The sequence below is a fragment of the Brassica napus genome, chromosome C8 (genome assembly GCF_020379485.1).
Source record: "Brassica napus cultivar Da-Ae chromosome C8, Da-Ae, whole genome shotgun sequence".
NCBI classification, from domain to species: domain Eukaryota; kingdom Viridiplantae; phylum Streptophyta; class Magnoliopsida; order Brassicales; family Brassicaceae; genus Brassica; species Brassica napus.
Genome location: NC_063451.1, coordinates 18,305,740 through 18,330,199, shown reverse-complemented (window position 1 = coordinate 18,330,199; position 24,460 = coordinate 18,305,740). Strand labels below are relative to the sequence as shown.

At 31.6% G+C, this 24,460-nt stretch overlaps 2 protein-coding genes across 5 annotated transcripts; one reads left to right on the top strand and one right to left on the bottom strand.

Annotated features, from left to right (window-relative positions):
• Nucleotides 1-558: 558 nt before the first annotated feature.
• LOC111208930 (glutathione S-transferase T3-like) lies at nt 559-7,169 on the bottom strand. Of its 2 annotated transcripts, XR_007327883.1 has the most exons (3): nt 6,314-7,169; nt 4,848-6,132; nt 559-4,715 (listed from the first exon to the last, which is right to left on the bottom strand). XR_007327883.1 is itself a non-coding variant. In XM_022708592.2 (2 exons), exon 1 carries the CDS (start codon nt 5,620-5,622, stop codon nt 4,861-4,863), a length of 762 nt encoding a protein of 253 aa, XP_022564313.2. In that variant the 5' UTR covers nt 5,623-5,856; the 3' UTR covers nt 559-4,715; nt 4,848-4,860. The 2 variants fall into 2 exon arrangements, 1 of the variants encoding a protein (XP_022564313.2); XM_022708592.2 differs by lacking the exon at nt 6,314-7,169 and having other exon boundaries at nt 4,848-5,856.
• Nucleotides 7,170-8,165: 996 nt separating this feature from the next.
• LOC106412041 (VAN3-binding protein-like) lies at nt 8,166-12,463 on the top strand. 3 transcript variants are annotated; one of them, XM_048765962.1, is made up of 7 exons: nt 8,166-8,834; nt 9,243-9,347; nt 10,165-10,606; nt 10,761-11,003; nt 11,093-11,142; nt 11,509-11,566; nt 12,006-12,463. In XM_048765962.1, the coding sequence occupies exons 1-7, from the start codon at nt 8,547-8,549 to the stop codon at nt 12,212-12,214; spliced, it is 1,395 nt and encodes a 464-aa protein (XP_048621919.1). In that variant the 5' UTR covers nt 8,166-8,546; the 3' UTR covers nt 12,215-12,463. The 3 variants fall into 3 exon arrangements, with proteins under 3 accessions (XP_048621919.1, XP_048621918.1, XP_048621917.1); XM_048765961.1 differs by having other exon boundaries at nt 10,162-10,606; XM_048765960.1 differs by having other exon boundaries at nt 10,159-10,606.
• Nucleotides 12,464-24,460: the final 11,997 nt, after the last annotated feature.

The following is a 24,460-nucleotide window of genomic DNA, read 5'->3' as shown; positions in this document are numbered from 1 at the left end:
CAATCACATTAACCATATAATAAAAAATTAGATTTTTTTTTATATGTAATATTTTGAATTTTTTAAAATGACTTTAAATTACAAAAATGAGGAAACCTTATATGTTATTTTTTTTTTAAAACGACTTTAAAATACAAAAATGAGGACACCTTGTATGTTAGATTTTTCTTATATGTTAGATTTTTTCTTAGATGTTATATTTTGAATTTTTTAAAACGACTTGAAATTACAAAAATGTAAGTTTTCCTTAATTATACGACTAAAAACATTAAAATGACATGTATCAATTCGATGGTTGATTTGAAAGCTTTCAAAACCATATGGAAGATAAAAGTCAAAATAATTCAACTGTGAAAACAATACTGTTCACTTTTTTCAAGAATGTGTTCAATGAAAAAAATAAGGTTTTTATGTTATAATTTGTTTAATGTCCAATCTGATCAACCCATGATGTATTAATTATAGTTTTGTTCCATTATTTTTAATAAAAATTGATCCGATCCATCAGAAAAAAATTATATAATAACAACAAAAAATATTTTATATATATAAATAAAATGATCACATATATAAAAAAAACTATCGATAATATATATATAAATAAACTCACCCTGCGCAAGGCGCAGGTCTTATCCTAGTATCAATATTAATCGAGAAAAGCTTTCTCTTCCATCCTATTTGTAGGTTTACTCAGGAAAGATAAGAAAGTTGAGATGTCCATTCTCATTTAGGCCCTCGATTATCTAAACCATTATCTAAACCTCAAACAATCTTTTCAAATTCAGTTTAAAGTTTATGTGTATATACATCCTTTCGATTGAAAAGGCTCTTTCATTTGTCCCCGGGTGATTAATTTATTATATGAATTATTACATGCATTATCGTTGTCATTACAACCCAATTAGTTTTCTTTCTTTATCTAAAGATTTATTTATTCAATATTGTCTATCGAAGACAATAATATAACAGTTGATATGATACATCGCATCAACAAAGTCAAAACAAACTTTTGAAAAACAATTTAACCCGACATAAAATATAATCTTACAAATACGATTAAAAGAGAAATCAGTGATGAAGTCCAAACCGAATCTGGTTGGACTTGATATCAAGATTATCTTGTTTCGTACTTTTTAACAATCGAAATGATTTCCTGCAGTCACTTGCGTTGCCTACACGATAAAAATTCTCCGGATAAAAATATTTTTTTCTTTGGTTAAAGATATTTTGGAAGAGATCACTTCCGAAAAGTTTACTCTAGAAACCGTTGAACAGTCTGCGTTAACCATTACAACAAAAAAAGAGCAAAACGAGTATATTTCTAATTAGTTTTCTATCATTCTATTATAAACTAAAGGGTCCCTAATTAGCTAAAGCAATATAATTTATAAATGGTCCTCATTCGATTTCCAGCTGGAAAAAAAGCAATAGTTCTTCAAATGAGACATGACAAAAACAATAAACTATTGAACTGAACCATGTTTCTTCTGACTCCTACATTCCAAACAGAATGCAACAAACAAGTAGACAAAAACATTTCAACTTTGCAGTTGTTTTTACAATACAGAATTTAGTTTTATGATCAAATTTGTGTGTTTTCCACCCTCTATGATTAATCATATAATTAAGATCTTTATTTCGCTAAACTATTACTTAATTTTCTATATATGCTATATGCATTGGGGAAGCATAAGTTTCGATACATAGTCTATTTGGGTTACAAGGTAAAAAGAACTTAGGGTGAATTAGCTGATTACCTTTAATAGAGACCTAAATTAGTGACTTACCTATGAGTTGACACAAAGACAACTTTTTTTATAATTTGGTTCCGGTTTGACATTTACACCCTTCTTACATTCTCTTTCCCTCCAAAATTCATTCTGATTCTCTCGCTTTCTTCTTAATCTCATCCTCTTTCTTTTTTTTCCGATTCTCTTTGTTCTTTTTTCTTCATTTCTTTTTCTTCATTTCTTTTTTTTCCTTGAATATATTTGTTGATTTATCATTTTTCAATATAGATACATAAAATTTTGGATGCCAATTTTTTGATGTTCCAACGAAAACCAAAGATGATTTAACACCAAATCTTGATAAAACCGACAAAATTCATTTTAGTAATTCTATTGATGATGAAGGTTAGTAATTCTCATATGACTTTGATTCACAGTTAGAAATCATGTATTACTATTTTCTGGTATGATATACTATCATATATTTATAGAAATATGATATAAGTCAAAAAAGTTAACACTATAGTATCTGTTAAGATACTTATTTGATTACCAAGTTAGGTGATACATTCTTTAAAATTCAGTATTAGTAATTAGTAACAGATATATAATATATAATTTATCATGTAACAGATAAGTTTGTTGCTAAAAAATAAGTTAACAAATAAAACAACACATGTAGCATGTAACAATCGTTATTGTAGGTTGTTAATAATTGATGTATCATCTAAAATATGTATTAGCCAATTAGGGGTCAGTTTAGAGGCATAGATGCCAATTAATCCAAGAACTTATTCCAAAAAAAAAATAGGAACATAAGAGCAAGATTAACCCATATACTCATATGGGTATCCTAATCATTATTTAACTAATTAAAAGCAATTAAGATACACACTTAAGAACCACTATGATTTTGGGCCTCCAATGGTTGTATCTTATTTAATGATTCTTCATTTATAAAATAATAATAATTTTTTTTAAAAAGGAAATTTTTTTAATTAATTAAACATTACAAAGATAACATTTTAAACATAGAACTTAAAAAAAAACATAAAAACAAAGATTACTAAATTAAACGAAAAAAAAACAAACTCAGTTGTTGTCTTCAGCACGTCCAAATTTACGCCATATATGTTCAACCAAATCAGCTTTCAGTTGTTGATGCATTTGTCTATCACTAATTCTAGTTCGAGCACTCATCATATTAGCGATATTTGAAGGCATATTTGTAGAATACGTGAGATCGACATGTGAACTTCCGTTGTCTTCAGCTTCTTGGAAATCTGAAACGTCAAACTGAGTGTATCCATCTCGTTCGTCTTCTACTATCATATTATGGAGTATGATACAAGCTCTCATAATCTTTTCAATTTTGACTTTATCCCAAAAAAGTGCTGGATTTTTGACAATGGCAAAGCGGGCTTGCAGGACTCCAAAAGCACGCTCGACATCTTTTCGGACAGCTTCTTGACGTTGAGCAAATAAAACTGCTTGCGGGCCTTGTGGTAATGGAATTGATTGGATAAAAGTTGCCCATTTCGGAAAAATACCATCAGTGAGATAGTAAGCCAAATGATACTCTCTTCCATTGACATAGTATGTGACTTGCGGAGCTTCACCATTTATTATGTCATCAAAAACAGGTGAGCGATCAAGAACATTGATATCATTTAAGGTACCTGGGGGTCCAAAAAACGCATTTCATATCCAGAGATCATATGAAGCAACCGCCTCTAAAGCAATTGTTGGTTTACCCGAACCCCGAGTATATTGCCCTTTCCAAGCGGTGGAATAATTCTTCCACTCCCAATGCATACAATCGATGCTTCCTATCATCCCGGGAAATCCACGATATTCGCCAATATCAAGTAAGCATTGAAGATCAGCAGGTGTTGGTCTCCTCAGGTACTCTTCGCCGAATAAGGAAATTATTCCGTCCACAAAATGTTCCAAACATGACCGAGTTGTAGTTGAACCGAGCCGGAGGTATTCGTCGACCGCATCAGCCACATTGCCATATGCCAAGAGATGAATGGCTGCTGTACACTTTTGAAGTGGAGAGAGACTGGCCCTTCCGAGAGCATTTTTTTTTGGTTGAAAGAATTGAACTTCATTGGAGAGTCAATGAACAATATGCATGAACAAATGTTTGTTCATTCAAAATCATCGTCGAAATAGATTTGGAGGATATGTTGGAGTGTCGCTGAAATAATCATGCCATAAACGTAAATCGCCTTCTTCACGATTTCTTTCGATGTAAGCTCGCGGTTTTATTTTTCTTGATCAGCAATGTTATTGGAGAAATTCTCGAACGCTTGATCATAATATTGATCAAAATATTGATCAAAAGCATCATCCATTGATCCATCAAATGTGTTATGAGAAGATGATGCTATTTTTTTTTTTTGGCTTGATCTTCTTTGAATGGTGAGGTGGGAAGGAGAGAATTCGTGAGGCCTTGAGTTATAATCGTGAGAAGGAGAGAATGAGATTGGTTTGAGTTTGAATGGTTAAAAGGATAGAATGAGATTGGGTTGAGTTTGAATGGTGAAAAGGATAGAAAAAAAATTGCCTTGAGTTTGAATGGTGAGAAAGAGAGAAGAGTTTCTGTCTTGTGTCAATGGTGAGAAGTGAACAACAAGACTTTATATAGACTGAAATTTTAAAAGTGAACAACAAGAGTTTACAATCCGTGACAACTGCAACAAGACTGATAATATATTACATCGTGACACAAGATTCCAAACAGACTTGTCCAAGTACAACTACAAACAAGCGTGACACAAGACTCCAAAACAAATGACTCCAAGACATAATGTCAAAACGTGACACAAGACTCCAAATACTACAAACTGATCGACTCTGATTGCTCCACTCCGTGATACTGTCTTGAAACAGAGACAACGTGACACAAGACTCCAAATACTACAAAGGCAGTGACTCTGATTGCTCCACTCCGTGACACTGTCTTCACCTTGTCTTCACCTGAAAGCAAGTACACACAAGAAAACGTGTTAACAAGAAAGACAGACCGAGTTAACAAAACTACCAAGCAGTTATAAGACCAAGAACAATAACCACAGTATTAACAAGACCAAGAAACAGAGTTACACTTACACTAATTAAACATTCAGTCACTGATGAACTTCTTCTTGAGGGCTTCTTCATAGTCAGCTAGAGGTTCTTTCTTTGCAATAAGAGAGTCAAGTATACTCATCTTCGACAACCTTTCCTTCACTTCCAACTCCTTCTGTTTAATGTCCCACATACTTTGAAACCGATTCACTGAATTCTCTTCACTCATAGTCTTCTTCCCAGCGGCCTTTGATGCTTTAACACCCGCGGGACGCTTGTTCTCAGATGGTTGAGAGGCCGATGAGTCTGCACCGTCTTCACACTTCCTTTTCCTAGAGGTTCCTGCCTTTTTAGCACTTGACACTTCACACCACTTCTGGTCGTTTCGCAATTCCTTCCAAGCATGCTCCAAAGTGAATTTCTTCTTATGGTTATTGAAGAAAATCTCATGAGCTCTTTTGAGGACATCATTCTCATTGCAACCACTGCTTCTCTCCCTAGTTGCAGCTTCGTACGCGCCACAGAATTTGCAGACCAAGTCGTTCATCTTGTGCCAACGCTGCTTACAATTATTATCCGTTCTCTCCTCGGACCCAGCTGCCTTCGGACTTGCTGCAAAATAGGCTGCAACTCTCTTCCAGAAGTTGCTTGATTTTTGCTCGTTGGAAACAATTGGATAATTGCTCGTGTTGAGCCACGAGCTGATCAGTAGAATATCATCAGTAGGAGTCCACGTCTTTCGTTCCCGCTTCTCACCAACATTGGCACAACCCAACAGAATGAAGTTGAGATGAAGACTGAGTCGAGATATCTTCATAGTTAGGAAAAGAAATACTTTGTTGACTATGAAGTAGATCAACAAAGTTTCCTGTATGCGTAAATGGATTGGAATCCATCTCCAAAACACGATCAAGAAAGATAGAGGAGAAGGAAAGAGTGAGGAAGTGAGAGGAGGAAACACGGTTTGAAATGAATTCAAAGAAGAGGATGATGAATATTTTTCTATAGATTGAAGAGAACTATCTAAGCATTGAACACACAACCAAACCGAGTTGACATCTAGCTAACACATTCATCACTACACCATTCATTTCTACCTAACCATTAACTAAAGCTAACCATAACATTAATTACACTCGGTTCGATTCAAAGCAGAAGCTAAATCAATTCAGTTACCATAACACACAAGAGAGACAGAACAAAGAGTAATTGCTAACATGTATTGCATTAATTCGCATGACCTTGAAGGGCTTGTTGCAGACCTTGCACTTGGTTAATTCCCTTCATCATTCGCATTGCAAACCAACTTTAAAATTTATACATCCATCTGACCAAACAAAGACAGGAAGATAAAATAAATCAAGACACATTTTAAACCAACTTGCAACAAACAATTCGAAATTGATCCATCCATCCTAACACAAAACATATAGAATCTACAGACAGAATCGAACACCACAAACAAATCAAAATCTTCAAAATCGAACAACATGAATCAGAAGCTTTACCTTTCGATCGGAGGAGAGCCACCGAGATAGTTGTCCGTCCCTCGCCGTCGTGCTTGAGACCAACCGAGATACAGAATCGAAAAGGCAAACAAATCAAAAAAACATGCAAAATTGATCAGAAGAAGAACATGCATAATCTAAATACATGCATAATTGAAGAACACAACAATGGCTTTACCTTCGAGGAGAGACACCAAGAGGGAGTTCTATCGTCGTCGAGGGAAGAGCCACCGAGAGAGAGAGAGAAACCAGAGATCCACCGATGGAAAGAGAAGTCGTCGTCGAGAGAGAGAAACCAGAGAAGTGTCGAGAGAGACACCGAAAGAGAGGTAGCCGACGACAGCCATCGAGAGAGAGAGAAACCGAGAGCCACCGAGAGAGAGACAGAAACCAGAGAGCCACCGATCGGAGGAGAAGTCGCTGTCGATAGAGAGAAACGAAAATCTCCCATTGCAGAGAGAAACCAGAGAAGGTGAGAAGAGAGACAGAGAGAAAGAGGCGAGACCGCTTCACTTTCTCATCTACCCACTCACGGTTTGACAGGTGTCCAACAATATACATATCTTTTTTCTCCTAATTAGGAAGCGTGTCTTCCTAAAATCATGCTTTCTCATTTATTTTTAATCTTAGTTACACTAAGATACACCAATAAGATACAGGGTTAAACCTGCTCTAACAAACACACAGAGTTCTGGTTGCTTGGTTCCTAGGAGTTTCCTCTTTGTTCTATGAAGAAGTGGTTTACCGGTGTTTGGCTGAAGGCATTTTTAGTGAGCTCTCTTATAGAAGTTAGAAAATTATGTTGATGTGAAGTTTATTCTGGTGGTTTAGGATTCAAGCTAGGGCTGTTCAATATGGCAAAACCGAACCGTACCGAACCGAATCGAACCGAAATAGATAATATGATTTGGATTTGGTATATACCATACAAACCGAATGGATATGATTTTAAAAAACCGTAGGATTTGGATATGGTTCGGTATATAACCGATAAAACCGAATAAACCGAATAAAACCGATCAAAAAATAGAAACATGTAAATATGTATATATTTTATAACAACGTATGAAAATCATAAGTTAATTTTTTTGCTAATAACTATTACCATATTTTTTACAGTAATAAAATAGTCCTGACTTGTAAAACACTTGAACTATAATTAAATAACAATTCATCGCAAACATGCTTCTTATTTTCTTAGTCTTCTTTTGATCTTTTTGCTTTAATTTAGCATTGACTAAATTGAAATAAAGATTATAAATTTGATGATAACAATTAGTGGAAATTCTTCACAATTTTTTTATTATCTATAGACGAATAGAGTTTCGTGTTTAATAGAAGAAACATGACTTTGATAAATGCTAAATATGAAAGAATATAATAACTTATTTTTTGCGCTTCGTGTTTCTGTTTTATTTTTTGTTTTTTATTTTTATTATCAAAATTTTGAGATTTGATTTTAATTATAGATTTGATTATTTTATTAGATGATAGAAACATTTTTTATTTTTGTTCTTTTATTTAAACTTATAATATTTTTAATAAATGAATGTGTTGACAACAAGACTCTAAAATTCATATAATATGATCCCAAAATAAAGAATTATGTTTTTTGGTATAAAACCGAATAAACCGAAAACCGACGGTATATAAACCGAACCAAACCGAAGTAAATATGGATTTAGAATGGTAGTTATATTTTACTAACCGAAATACTGAAAAACCAAAAAAAACGAACCGAAACCGAACCGATATCCGGATTGAACACCCCTAATTCAAGCCGTTTTATCTAGTGTCTTGGGTTTGATTTTCTCTGTATATAATATTCTTTGATTCGGGGGACGTTCGTTTTTAAGCATATTTCGTCTTCTTGCGTCTTTGCTAACTAGGAATGTTATAAGTTCCACTTTATCTCTAATATTATCAGATCATAGGAAAAGACATTGGCCAATTAAAATAAAACAAAAACATTTTTCGATAGTTTGGTAATAATTTTGTTTCAAGTAAAATAAAGGGTAATTACTAATTAGCTAATTTTCTGAGAGAGAGAGAGCGCGAGAGACAAGACAGAATAAGAAAAAGCAATAAAACGGACAGAAAAAAAGCATAGTGATCAAATAGCTTTGTTGTCACTATAAATTTCACTCCATTGACAACCTCTCATTTCAAACCAGCACACACACCCTCTCTCTCTCCCCTTCCACTATCTCGCTTCCTTCACTCTCTGTCTAAAATGGAAAGATCCATGGTTCCAACATGGAGACCCGATCCGGTTTACCGGCCACCGGAGACGCCGCTTGAGCCTATGGAGTTCCTCGCTCGCTCCTGGAGCGCCTCAGCTCTCGAAGTATCCAAGGCTTTAACACCTTCTGATCCTCAGATCCTCCTCTCCAAAACCGAAGAAGAACCCATACTCGGAGACGGTGATACGGAGGAGAGCGGACTTGTCTCCGGAAACCCTTTCTCATTCGCTTCTTCAGAGACTTCTCAAATGGTGATGGATCGTATCTTGTCTCAATCTGTGAGTCTCTTCTCCCTATCTTTTTTTTTATGTTTGTTTTAGATAAGAACAGAGTAATTACGGACAAAACTAAGCAACTTTTACTTTTGCGAGAAGTTGACAGAGATAATCTCTTTCAGTTTCTTTTTTGTTCTTGTCCTCAGATTCTTGATTTCTGTCTTTTTATAGAAATATCTCAAATCTAGTCTCAAATTGTTCATGAATTTATTTATTAGAGAAAGTATATTCACGCGCAATAATTATAATAATTAATCAAACAAGAAAAGAACGGGAAAAAATTATGATTAGATATATCTATCTACACACTCACTTTCTGGGTCCCTATAAGACATAATCACAAGTTCTTGTATTTTGTCATCATCTCTTTCTTGATTCTCCTTTTGTCTCATCTTCATCATCTTTTTGCAGCAAGAAGTGTCACCAAGAACATCTGGTCGGCTTTCACATAGTAGTAGTGGTCCTCTCAACGGTTCTTTAACCGACAGTCCTCCTCCAGAATCCGACGAAATCAAGGTTTTTATTTTCTCTATTTAACTATATAATATACACTTACATTTTGGTGAAATGTTGGGTTTATCGTTAAGTAGTAAAGCATTTTCTGAGATTCTGAAACTTTTGTTTTTGTGTCTCTCAATGTAAATGTTTCAGTTTTTACTGCCTCACTGACAATTTGGGTACATGAGAGACAGTGAAATAACACACCTTTCTCTTTATCCAACCATACCCAGAGATCATGTTTTTCTCCATTAGGCTTTCCGAGGATTAAAAATATTCAGATAAATAGTATATTTGGTAAAAGTACAACTATTTCTTGAATGACAAAAAAAAAAAAAAACTATTTATTGAAATAAACTCCTTAATTAATAATAGAAATTGTGTTATAAGTATTTTTTATTGTATAACATAAATTGTTTTCATATTTTATAGGATTTCATAATATTCAAGCATACCTAGAGATCATATTTAACTGGTGGATAATGTATAACAAATTATATTCTGCATTTTAATAATTTTATAATTATTAAATTATATTTAATTTATATATTTAATAATAATATTTGAATTAATATTTATATTTTTATATAAAATATTTTTTTAACATAAGCATTTTAAATAAACTAATTTATTTTGTGAAACAAATATAGGTTGTTTATTTTTATTATTATTTTAGTGACACTTTGGTCGAAAGCAATCTCCTTTACTAGATTTGATATTTTTGCCTTTTTCTTGTTCATCACGCTTCCAAGACAATTCCTTTTTAGTTTTTGCTTCATTGATGTTTGTATCCATTTCCGGCGAATCCCTAATTTGAATTACTATGCAGCAGCAGTTTACTCGAGCAAACAACAGTTCACTGAACAACATAAACTGCCAGTTCCGTTCAACGGCGACTACTCCGGGACCTATAACCGCCACAGCTACACAATCCAAGACTGTAGGACGGTGGCTTAAGGACCGGAGGGAGAAGAAGAAAGAGGAGACTCGAGCACACAACGCTCAGATTCACGCTGCTGTCTCCGTCGCCGGTGTGGCTGCAGCTGTAGCCGCTATCGCAGCAGCCACCGCCGCGTCTTCGAGCGCCGGGAAGGATGAGCAGATGGCTAAAACCGACATGGCTGTTGCTTCAGCCGCGACTCTTGTGGCTGCTCAGTGTGTGGAGGCTGCTGAAGTGATGGGAGCTGAAAGAGAGCATTTGGCCTATGTTGTTAGCTCCGCCGTCAATGTTCGCTCTGCCGGTGATATCATGACACTCACCGCCGGTGCAGCCACAGGTTTAGTAGCTTCAAGAATCTGTATTTTGGGTTTTGATAAAGTTTTGATTTTGATGAATAAAACATAATAACTGATCTTAGGGTTTAGCTTAAGAGTGAAATTTATGCAGAGATCAAAGTAAATGTTTTGGTAATTTGACTATATTTGGTGCAGCGTTAAGAGGAGTGGCAACACTAAAGGCAAGGGCCATGAAGGAAGTTTGGAACATTGCATCAGTGATTCCAATGGACAAAGGACTCACAACTTCTGGAGGATGCAGCAACCTTAATAATGGTAGCAATGGAAGCTCAAGTAGTAGTCACAGTGGGGAGCTTATACAAGAAGATAATTTCTTGGGAACTTGTAGCCGAGAATGGCTCGCTAGAGGTTGTGAACTTCTCAAACGTACTCGCAAAGGTAACAAAAATTATCACGTCTTTTTATTTTTGTTTACGTTTTAGTTCTTGATTCTTTTGTGATCTAATGCTTTTTTGTTACTTTTGCAGGTGATCTCCACTGGAAAATAGTCTCTGTTTACATCAACAAGACGAATCAGGTAAAGGTTTATTCTTACGGTGTCTCGTAACTTGTTCACTTTATCGTTGATCTAGTGAAAAGATAAAAAGATTGTCAAATTATTTGTAAATCAGTGGGAATCTTTAGCTTACTTCACATGGATATGAACTTTGTTATATGAAACACACAAAAAGATAATTTCAAATGGCAGGAAAAGAAGAGAAAGCAGAAACAAAACTAAAGCTAATAAAAAAAAGCATTCGTTATGACAATGATGATGATAATGAAGTTATGGGATCCACATTTTGTCTTTTGCTTAAGCATCTTCTTTGAGAATGAATCATCTTATTTAATTCTGATTTTTTGTTTGTCAACAATTCTGATTTTTTAATTACTAAACTTGTAGGTTATGTTGAAGATGAAGAGCAAGTATGTTGGGAAAACATTTACCAAGAAGAAAAAGAGTAAGAGATATTTACTCTATTACATATAACATCTCTTTTCTTAACACACGATTTTTAAATTGATAGGAGGTTTATGTAACTCCTTCCAAGACATTAAATATGATTCTTCTAATGGGGTTTAAAACAAAGAATGTTTATTTTTTATTTTTTAGGCTGTATCTCTCATAGTTCCAAAGTTGAAAGCTTTAACTTTTTGTCACTATCTACTGGTAATGAGTCAATTATAATGTGAACCCTGGTAAAAAGAATTCAAAAATTTGATGTGGGTCTGCTTTGGATTTGGGGATTTGAGAAGAAAAAAGAAGAAAAAAAAGCAATTGTGTCTAACTAAAGTAACTTATAAGATCAAAGTGGCCCTCAATCTTTGACCTTTTTTTTTGTTCTTTTGAATGTGAACTTGAAGACTCTTTCGATGTAACTATGTTCCAATTTTCTTCAGACATTGTGCTTGAAGTGATCAAGAATGTCCCGGCCTGGCCAGGACGACATTTGCTAGAGGGAGGAGATGATCTGAGATACTTCGGTTTGAAGACGGTTCTGCGAGGTGATGTAGAATTCGAGTGCAAGAGCCAGAGGGAGTATGATATGTGGACACAAGGTGTCGCAAGGCTTCTTGTTATTGCTGCTGAGAGGAGATTTAGGATGTGAATAAAAAGGCTGCTCGATATGTGGTGTCAGTGTTTAACTATGGGGTCAACTCAAAACTTTGAGAAACTTTAGGGGTTCCTTTGAGGTAATGTTTTAGGGTAGGTATGAGAATGTAATATGTTGTTAAAAAAAAGGAATGTAATGGACCTACAAGTCAAGGATTCAACAAGAGGTGCGGGAGCGCTTGGTTTGGATAAACGAAATTTAGGGGTGCATGTTCATTTTGTATAAGAAAAAGAGTTATTCTTAGACTGAACCTATTTCAAATAGGATTTCATTATTTCAAATTCGATATCTTTTAAAAAACGAAACAAAATATTGTTAAGTTATATTATATTTTTTTTTAAAAGTAAAAAAAAATATAGTAGTTACAGAAAAAAAAAATTTTAAAAAAATATTTTAACGTCACCAGCAAAACACTAAACCCTAAATCCTAATCCCTAAACCTTAAATCCCAAACCCTAAACCTTTGGATAAATCTTAAACTCTAAATAAAAAACACTAAACACTAAACCCTAAATCCTAAACCCTAATCCTAAATCCTAAACTCTTGAGTGTTTTAGTGTTTAATGATTTTGATTTAGAGTTTAGGATTTATCCAAGAGTTTAGGGTTTATCCAAAGATTTCGGGTTTAGGGATTAGGTTTTAGGGTTTAGTGTTTTGCTGACGACGTTAAAAATATATATATTTTTAATTACTACTATTTTTTATTTATTTCTTTTTACCTTTTAATTTTAAAAACATAATATAATTTGATAATATTTTGTTTCCTTTTTTAAAATATCGAATTTGAAATAATGAAATCCTATTGGTTGGTGAACCTAAGAATAAGTCTAAGAAAAATATACATTACAAAGTGTTTTCCTGCACCATGTGCAATAATAAAATGTTTATATTTAAATTACACTGAAAAATAAAATTTTATTATTTTTATTTTAGATTTTATTATTTACTTACTAATATTTTAATATAAATTTTGATTTAATTGAACATAAAATTAAGCTTAAATAAACAATTTTGTTTATTTTAAATTATATTTAAGAAAAAGATGTATATATTTAACAAAAAAGACAAAAATAAATCATAAGAATTAGTTTCGTTGTTTTTTGACATACAAATTAGTTTGGTTTTGTTTACAACTTATCATGTGTTTTCTTAAGCTATCAACAGTGGCAATATCTATACTTTTGTTCTTTTTATTTGGCTAAAAATATTAAATATTTGGCTAAAAATATTAAATTTATTAATGATGAAGAAAGAGGTCACATAAAGCTCCCAAAACAAAAATGTTTCCCTCACAAAAAAAGAAGAAAAAACAGGAGTCATTATACAAGTGTCCTTACTAACAAGGAAACAAAAGCGCAAGACTCTACACTCAGTATACAGTGCCTCTCCTGATCTAAATCTGGTAAAGCTAGGGCTTTAGACGCCACTAGGAGCATCAAAAATATGAAAAGAATGTATGTAGTCTAGTGGTTGTGCCGTTCTTCCTTGTGTTTAAAGTACATGGTCCGACTCCACTGAGGTACAATATTAATTTTTGCTTTAGGCAGCCATTTACACTTGGCTGGGACTGTTAGTATACAATGCAAATGAGACGATTTATTGTCATTTTCTAACGGATCCAAAGCGACATCATTCTCGTGATTCCTTTCATGTGCTTCCAAGCTGTGATTAGGGCTGGAAATTTAGTTTAAAAATTGTGAGTCCCGACCGCTTGACCCGTTGCAGAATTGGTATGGGTAAAGATTTTTTTTTGTATATATTGTTGATACGGATTGAATGTTTAGGATTAGGAGCGGTTGCAGGTCGACTATTTCAGAACTACGGATATCCACAAACCTGTCAAATTTAAATAAAAATATGTTTTTTATTATTTTTTCTAATTTTAATTTAAATATTATATAATAAAAATATTTCTTAATTTATTAAGAAAAAAGCTTTTTTATTTTAATAATATACAATTCATATGATTAAAATATTTTTTAAAGTAGAATATATTAAAGTTAATTTTTGTTTAATTATTATGATTCGCAGATAACCATGGATAACCCGCAAACTCAAACGGAGCAAATACAGATCTACTATATTTTATTTGTGGGTTATGCGAGTCAATTTTTTTTTGAAAAATTAAGTGCCAACCTGCTGTGGGATGGTCCAGCGGGTGGATCCGACCCGCTTCCCAGCACTAGAGTTCAAAATTTGGTGGTTGATATCCTTAGAGACAAGCAATGGGGGTGTTGGTGATGTGATTGTGGATCCGTAGGTTCCTCTGTTTCAAGATATCATATATCATTTCCTGAACAGCGAGAAGCTTTAAAATCTATACGCATATTCTTAAGTCGATAAATTTATTTAGGTTGGATGATCATCGGAATTTACATATTAAAAAAATAATCAAATGGTGGATGCAAAGACAAATGCATTCAAACTAATATATTTCAAAACATCTGGTCAATATATATTTTTTGGTTAAATATATATACATATATATATATCATTTTCAAGAGATTCTTGGAGAAGCAAATAACCCGTTAAAGCATGGTCAACAGAAAATTTTCACATTATTTTTATCTCTGTAAATACATTATCTTTCTGAATTCTTATATCAGTATTTTATATATTTGTTAAATTATTTATCTAAATGCTTTATAAGTGATAAGTATGCATTATTGTAAGCAAAAAAATGCGTTTGTACAATCTTAATTCTATAAATTTTGTTTATTGACAAAAAATGATAATGGTTTGGTGTGTTTTCGCTATGAAAACATAAATTCAAAATTTTGTTATGATGAAAATCAATCCTTTCCATCATATTATTTTCGTTTATGGTTTAAGAACTTTATTATATTCAGTTAATTGCTAACTTATTTAGATTAATTCGTATAGTTTTATTCAATTTATTATGATTATTTACAGATTTTTAAAATTAGGTGTCAAAAAGTTTGAACTCGATTTAACTTTATATTTGCTAAGTTTTTTTTTTTCTTGACCAGGTGTTTTCTCATTCGTTCTAAAAATGACTGAAGTGGAGAAAAAAAAATCTTTATGTATTGGTTTCATTTATGCGATTTTGGTGTTGCATTGGATTGTCAATTTAATATTTCTTGGTTTTTTGTCTGATTTCTTAATCTGCATGAAATAATATTTTTTTTTTGTTTTTTAATGACCATAAATTCCTGATAAAATACAAACCTAGCTTTTTATTTTTCTTTACGAACTTTCAAAATTTTCACCCTAGCATATTAATTATTTATGAAATGTCATTATATATTTTACAAAATCCATGAATATGCCTCAAACATCTTCACCATATTAATTTAATAACAAAATATAATTATTATAAATATCAACAACTAGCATAACCAAAAACCAAGCTATAAATGCTTTTTAATTTAAATTTTACATCTTCTCTCATTATTTCACACAAAACTCATTTATCTTACCTTTCCTCTATTATTTCATTTAAAAAAAATCCCAATTTTTGTTTCAAAATAACATTTTCATTGAACTTCCTCAAGTTTGATGATTCTTGTTTATTAATGACCGATTATCTTTCATTCATCTTAAATTATAAGTTTTGGGTGCTTAGAGAAGCTAAATACGAACTCTCACTAGATCTACGTAATTATTCAAATGATTTCGAATTTTTTAGATCTGTTTCGCGATGAAGGCTTCATGTGAAATCTCTTATTCAATGCAAGTGTTAGTTTTGAAATTGACTATTATGTAGAAATTCTCTTTGAAACAAAAAAAATTGAGTAAACGTAAAGCCAAGTCAATTTTGCATTTAACTCAAACTTCATATGAATTTGAATTTTTCATAGCAGGCTTCACCTGAAATCTTCTTATTTATCATTGAAGTTCTGAGGTTTTACAAGAAGTATGCTTATGTCACTTTCGCAATTGACAAAAATGTCAAAAATTTAACCAGAAATATACTAATAAGCATAATTTTGATGACTTTTACTATTTTCAAAAACCGAGCAGACATAATTCACCCAAAGTTTGCACTTAATTTATCAGAGACTTTAATTATACCCCTAGTTCTGAGAGTAAATTTCATCCAAAGTGTACTTGTATAAAATCAAACATGATCAATTACAAAATTAACCTGATCAGACTTCTGGTCACACTCTGTAGACTTCATGTTACATATATGGAGACTTCATGTGAAGTAATGTTAGCTTTGAAAAAGTCTAATCCTGCAAAATTTTGGTAAATTGCTAAATTACTAAATTAATTTAGTTATAAGAGTAATTCAATTTTAAAAAAAATACAAAATAACTCAGTATATTACAAAAAAAACAATATCAGTTGATGTCTGCTCATTGACAGATTAAAAGTGAAGTTTTCTTTCGTAAATTTGTAATTTCAAAAATAGTGTAATGATATATTGTTTTATGCTCTTGATGCACTCATTAGAATTTTTTTTTAAAATATATAAATTTATAAAAGATAGATTTATTCATAATATTTATTGTATTATTACCAAAATTATTATTTTTTAAAAAATTATTATTTATAAAAGATAGATTTATTTATAATATTTATTTTATTGTCACCAAAATTAATTCATATGACACTGCTAGTATTGGGTAATTTTGATGCCGTCCAGTTTTTTCTCGTCTTCATCACTAAAACAAATTAAAAAATATCACGCTATATTTTAACTAGAAACTAGATTTTGACCAACAATTAGAAAGCACTAGTCTATTTTCGAAATTAAATAAATTCTTCTAAGTAAATTTTATATAAAATAATGTATAGGTGTGGACACATTTATCCAGGTGAACTGAACCTTACCAAACAAAAAAAAACTAAAATTAAACTGAATTTCATAAATAACCAAGCATATCTTATATATATATCTGGAACTGAAGAATATAAACCGAACCAAAACCCAAATGAGTACTTGAAATTTTAAAATATAAATTATATACCTACCAATATTAACTATATTTAGTTTCTAAATAACCAAATATCCTAAGATACTATTTATAAACAAAATTACGCAAAAAAAAAATTACCCCAATATTTTTATTCAAATATTAAAAATTGAATTATCCTATATTTTTACCCAAACAACCCAAATTATTCGATATTTAAAGCGCGAGATATTTTAAATTTGTGAAAATTCGATGAAAACGTATCATATGCATTGTTAGAATTTGTAAAATAAAGAATCATGTCCTATTTAAACAAGTATTTTTGACTAATTCCATTTAAATTTCTAACCGGTTTAGACCCATTTGATTTTGTTTTTATAATAAGAGTAATCATTTAATTCATGTATAAGAATGTAAGATCAAATCTTAATAATTGATTGCATGTAATTAATTAAATCAATGTTTCATATTTGAATACTTGACATTAAGGCTTTTAACTTCTAAATCACTTAAAATGTTATACATGTTTAACATGTTAGAGTCATATGTCCTATATTCTTGGGGGTTTTGAGTAATTATATAATAGATTATGGAGAGTAATAAATGAGTTCATTTAAATTATGTAAAGTACTTATATCGTTAGAGAAAAAATAAAAGTAGAATCAAAATATAATAAATAGTTAATAAATAGGTTCAACAATCAAAATTTTTAAAATGATTCTCTTTTAATATTATAGATGAACCGAAAAGATGCATCTAGGACTATGATATGGGAGGCCCATTAATTGGTGATAAATGTCCCTACCAAAGGAGAAACAGCTCCTGGCTCACTGACCCATCTTCTGTATCCAACCCACTCACTCCAACCCCACATCCTGCACAAATCAAACATGTACGTTTCTTCCATCACTGTTTATAATTATACAAATGAACTCTATTATATTGTTCCAACTAGTGGTTCGTATGCACTACGCACATAATATTTATTAATTGTGCAATACAATATTTGATATTTGTAATAAAAATATAGTTGTTCACTACGCACATAATATTTATTAATTGTGCAATACAATATTTGATATTTGTAATAAAAATATAGTTGTTGATTTTGTGAGTTTACGGGTGGACGTTTGGTATTAGATAATTAAATTGGTGGTAAAATTCAAATTTTGTGGTCAATTTTTTGTAGAAATTGCAATGCCAGACTTAACACTAGCGACAGACCCATTTAATTTATTAAATTAGGGTCCTGCTTTTTATCTACCATACAAAAATTTATGTTAGACCATTAATTAGAAACTTAACTAAATATCCTAAATTTGCTCATATATGGTATTTTCCCAACCAAAACAAATAAACAATATATATCTAAGCAATACTATTCCTAAGAAAGGCCAAATCTATTTCCATTATGCTATTATTTTTTATTTTTATCATATTTAATCAAGACCAAATTATATATATATATATATATATATTAGTAATTAATTTTAAAATTAAATAGTATATCCCAATTCTTTTTAAAATTATAATATTTTTTTAAACAAAATAAATAATAATTTAATGTTGTAACATTTAATGTTTTATTTTTGTAGTAAAAATAAAAACACCAAACTAAAATATAATATATTAATTAAAAGATTAATATAATGTTACATTTTTAAATAAATAAACAAAATAAGTTATTAATATATGAACAGTAAAATTTCGTCAAAAACAAATTTTAACAAATATAAAAATTTCAAAATAATATTATATACTTAAAATTGATATTAAATATATATCTCTTAACTTTTTTATTGTTTAAATATGATTTTAAAATAAACATATACCCGTAAGTACGTGCGGGTTCAAATCTAGTGACCGATTAAATCTTATGTTAGGTGGAAACTTTACCGATAGAATTTCTGATTTTTCAAAGCTTTGGTGAATAAAACAATATTTATACATTTAAGGCACGTTATATGGTACCATATTTCTCTACGTGTGGTTATGACACTCCTAATATTTTATAAAAATTGTATATTGATTGAATATTTAGTGTGTTTCAAAAAAGAAAGATTGAATATTTAGTGATTTTATATTACAATTGTAAGAATTATTTTTCACCCTACTAATTATAAGTAAACTCTTTTAATGATCTCAGTGAAATAATGTTATAGGCCGTCCCTGAATAGAAATTGTCTGGTGTTGTAGCTATTTGACAGAGCTGTGGAGCTGGAGCTGTTATTATGGAAGTCTCGCGACGTTGAGGATCAACTTTGTATTTATCCATTGGATGTATATTTTGTATGTGAGCGACTGCTATTTTATTGACATACACGAGGTGTGTAAAATTATTTCAAAGCAACGGAATAATGTATATATTGTTTGAATACACAAATTGAATGGCTAATAGTTGGAGCATAAAATATAAAATTTTGCAGAATGAGTTTTATAAAAAATATATAATTTATTTTATTTGCTAGTAATAGTAAGATTGGTCGCATCTTTTCTTTTTATGTTGTTGGGGAGATACGTTAATGGGGCATTTGTTGTTGTTAGTGTTGTTAAGTAACACTGGAGTTTTTTATATGTGCTCAGTCGCATTGACTTTATTGATATCTTTCCAACATTGACGTCATGTAGTTCATTTGTGTCGATCTTAATTTTTTCCAATAAGTTTTTCCGAGAGCTATTTCACTCATGCATATTTTGTTAATGTTGTATAGGTAAACTACGCTGATATACGAACCTTCTGCAGCTGTTTGGAAGTAATATACTCCAAATTAGTGTTGTTTGTTTTAATAGAAATGTTATTATTTGTCTTTGACATAGTGAACCTACCGGTTCCAGCGGAAAGATATCTGGTAGTTAAGTCGTAGTTTTTCAGTGATGCAAATAGATAGTCCGCCAAGAGGTTGATGTTGTTTTTTATAGATGTGGTTGTCTTGAACGGATTTGGCTAATACCAGTGAGGATTCCATACATGCTTGGTCTTTCCCTAAGGCGGCTAAAGCATTGGGCTTAGGCCATATTTAATTATCTACGGTTCCAATGTTATTCTAGTGTAGTTGTACTATAGAACCCTTGACTGTCTCTTTTAAATAAAAACTTTAGATCAACCAACTATCTTTATTTTACTCTTAATATTTATCATTTTAATTTATTTTAATAGTTTATTACATAATATTGATAATGACTTTTTACTATCTTATTTATTTGGTTAACCACAAAAAAATGAATATATTATCATTTTAATTTATTCTAATTGTTTATTACATAATATTGTTAGTGACTTTTTACTATTTTTTATTTATTTGGTTAACCACAAAAACATAAATATATTTTCCATATACAAAAATATACAACAAAATAAATTTGATAATAAATTTTATAAATATATTTTATTGGCTAACCAATTACAAAATCTATTATTTTCTTTTACGTGTATTGTTATTACTCCTATTTGAATGGTGTGCATGGGTACAAAATTATAGATATATGTTCATGTAAAATATAAAAAATTTAAATAAAAATATATCAACTAAATTTCATAAACATATAAATACTTTAAAATTTTACTTATTTCGAAAATAGTCTAACTATTTTTTCATTTTAATTATTTAATTATGGTTGTGCCTAATATTTCGCCAACTAGAATTTTAAGTTGATTTAAGGGCAAGAGGATTACAAGGGGATACAATCTATGCACGGTGTGGAGCACCCGAGGAATCCATAAATTATGTTTCTTTGAATTACCACCAGCGGTTCAGGTTTGGATACTCTCCAGAATTCCATCAAACCCAGACATATCCCCTACAAAATCATTGTTTGCAAATATTGATCATTTATTTTGGAAGGTTTCTGTGGAATTAGAAGATCATCAATTTGCTTGGATTTTATAGTACATATGGAAAGGAAGAAACAACAAAGTGTTTAGAAATTTGGATGTTCATACTAGAGATATTCTTAAACTGGCAGAAACGGAGTCCTTCCTTTGGGCTCATGCATACACTTCACTTGCACAGGGAATCTATCAAAATTGATTACCAGTAGCAACAATAGTACTATCCCAGGTAGATGGTGTTTTACGGATGGATTATGGAAAACCATGAAATATTTTTGAGACAGAGGTGGTATAGCTTATTGGAAGGTTTTGATGGTTTAATGGGAGCAAGAAATACAAAAGCGAGTCAGCCGCCATTTCATTCAGAGATAGAGACTCTCATTTGGGCAATAGAATGTATGAGGAACCTAAGATAGTTTTCTGTTACTTTTACAAGAGATTGTTCTCAATCGGTGAAGAATGTTTCAGAACCAGAAAAATGACCACCCTTTACAAGTTATTTGGAAGACATAAAGAACTTAAAGACAAGTTTCAACAGCTCAGAGATTATTCATATACCACAGGTGCATAATTCAAGGGCGGACAACCTTGCACGCAGTGCAAGAAAACAACATTCGTTTGTTGTCCACATGGATGCGAGCTACCAGTTTGGTTTGCAGAGTCTATATGAGTCTATATGTTTCTGGAAAAAAAAAAAGAGTTTTAAGTTGATTTTTGTTTGTACGAAGAGAATTAATGAACAAATTTTGAGAATGAGAATCTAGGTGAGAAGGAGGACTTTGAAAAAAAAATATGGCATTTGTTTTTTCATTTTTCATTTTAAATTATAATTATATTAATTTAAACAACCTTAGCGGGCAAATCGAACGAGAACCGCCCGGTACACCAGAGAAACAAAAGCTTGCTAGGTTACAAGGAAACAAAGATGAAAACAATCCTAAAACAACAGATCTACAGATGAGGTAAAGAAAGGCTGGAGGCATAGCCTCCTCCTCCAATGAACACCAGCAACTTGCATATCTGATTGTCCGGAGCTTCACGGTGATGGGGTGTCCAAGCCGACCACTCGATCCGCCACAGTGTACCGTCAATGCATTGTCACCTCAGAGGCGTCCCTGCGGCTTATAAATCACCGAAATCGCAAGGAGTTAACTCCCAAAACCTAGCCGCCATATACTGGGAGGAGCTTCACCGTCTCACGGGTCTGAGCCACCACATGTTCCTCCTCAAGCTCTCCACTCAAGAGATTGACCGCGTCGGTGAAAATGGATATCCATGCAAACCGCCATCGTCATGAACAGATCTACCGCCAGTAGAACTTTATCTCTGCCTGAAGCAAGACCCTAGGATCCCAATGTCTAACTTGCAGTTTTCGGCTACGCCTTCACAGTCCTCTAATGGAGAGCAGTTTTCTGTCAGCCGAAGAGCCACCAGGACGGACGAGGTTCCTTTATTGGTTCGCCACACCAGAGAGCGAGACGAAACAACAGCGGAGGAAGAAGAGAAATACCTCCAAATGACCACCAAACGGAAGCAAATACATCATTAAGTTTTGTTGCCGAGGAAAGAGGGTGTGAGGCCGCCTCACGGTCCGACGGAGTACACCGAAGACCGGAGTGGCTCCACCCTAAACGCTAGATCTGGAAAGTTGTAGAGAAAAAAGGTGGGTGCATGACTTTACACTGCCTCTCAAAGGCCAAACAAAAGGGTTGCACATTTCTTGCAGATTGCACATTATATGAGGTTCAGGTTTCAATTCCCGGAGAAAGCGATTTATTAAACAATTATGTTGATTACGTAAAACGGAAGAAAGAGTTACAAGAGATCTTCAATATGGTGCAAGTAAATCCGGTCATACGTGGATTTTCATAGAACGTCTCGGGTGATGCAGTTAGGCATAGATCTTCATAAGACATATAGTATTATTGGTTTTCGAATCAGCTTAAAAAAAAAAGGCCAAAGTTTAGTGTATAACTTAAATATGGCATTTGTTTCGTCGTCACACTGTCACACGGCATAAAACTATATCTTAAAGACTTAAACCTTATTTAGAAAATTTGGGATTGGACTATTCATCGGTATCATCTTTCATGGGATTATTTGAGTATCTGTATTTGACCTCAGCACAAGTACTCACAATAATAAAAAATCATCTATATTAATCCAATGTGGATACATTTGTTGGATAACGATTCTTCCTATTTCCACTCTTTTTTTCCCTTTTTTTCTTGTCTTCCTCACTTGTTTCTTACACTGTTCACAATTCTGAAATCTCATATTTTCATGTTGAGTATTTTATCGACAACGTTTTTCTTCCTTTCGTCATCATCTCATTGTTGTTATTATGTACGAATATAGGCCAACGGGGAAGAATGCATAGTTTTGAAAATATTAAATAGTTTCGCAATAAACTGCAATATCACATGCTGGTGTATTAGAAGATTATATAATATATATTCAAAACATTGCGACGAACAGACGACTCATGCAATGCATAGCAATGCTTTCTCCGTTTTAAAAAGATAAATATTTTAGAAAAAAAAGTTGTTTCACAAAAATAGATATTTTGTGTTTTTTATAAAAAAGTTGTAAACTTCAAAAAAATTAATTGATTTTATTTAATTATTATTAGTTAAAAGATATTGAAATTTGAAAATTGAAAAAATTATATATTTATTATATTGATTTAATGTGTTTTTTTAATATGTGTGAAAATGATAGAAAATCTATCTTTGTGAAACAGAAAGAATATAATAATAGTATAACTAGGTGATAATCCACATTCTGCGCGGAAATAAATATACAAAATAATGAAATGTTTGCAATTTAAAATAAATTTTATTTTTCTTTTTCTCCACGTATGAAAGCATGTTTCAATTTTAATAAAGTACAGACATGACACAAAATATTAAATAATATTTTTGTTCTTTCAATTTTAGTAATTTGATGATGGTAATTGTTTAAAATTTGAGTTTGTTTTTTCGTTTACCTCATCATAATTGATTTTACGTATAAAAATGTAATATAATTTTACATTTAATTGTATTTAGCCAATTTTATAGATTCTTAAAACTACATTAAACTCAAAATGAATTCAAATGAGCTTAACTAAACACATAATCTTTTCTTTCAGATTTTCAATGGAGAGAATCGAAATCATTTTCTCTCGGCAAAGCGAAGAAAAAGGTAAAATATGATTATGCAACCAAATTTTGCTCAAACTATTCTTTAACATTATATATATACAAATATGTATACAATTTGCTGGAATCTTTCTGGTTTCATCTTTTTTTCCATGATCTTCATTTCTATAAAAATAATTACATTTTTAATATATTAGATAACCAAACAATAAAAGAAAAAATTTAATGATATTTTTTCATATTCAAATTTGATGATATATAATAAAATATTAAGTGATCTTATTTAATGTCACTATTTTAATAATTATAGTAAGGTCAGTCAAATTAGAAAAAAGTTTGAAGAGCACTTTTAGGTTGATACATAAGCAAGGTTATTATTTAACT

Bases quoted from the DNA above. Each gene is read 5' to 3' on its own strand.
- LOC106412041 (XM_048765960.1), top strand. From the start codon at position 8,547: ATGGAAAGATCCATGGTTCCAACATGGAGACCCGATCCGGTTTACCGG. The intron at 8,835-9,242 runs GTGAGTCTCTTC...ATCTTTTTGCAG, and splicing joins ATCGTATCTTGTCTCAATCT to CAAGAAGTGTCACCAAGAAC. The intron at 11,143-11,508 runs GTAAAGGTTTAT...CTAAACTTGTAG, and splicing joins ACATCAACAAGACGAATCAG to GTTATGTTGAAGATGAAGAG.
- LOC111208930 (XM_022708592.2), bottom strand. From the start codon at position 5,622: ATGAAGATATCTCGACTCAGTCTTCATCTCAACTTCATTCTGTTGGGT.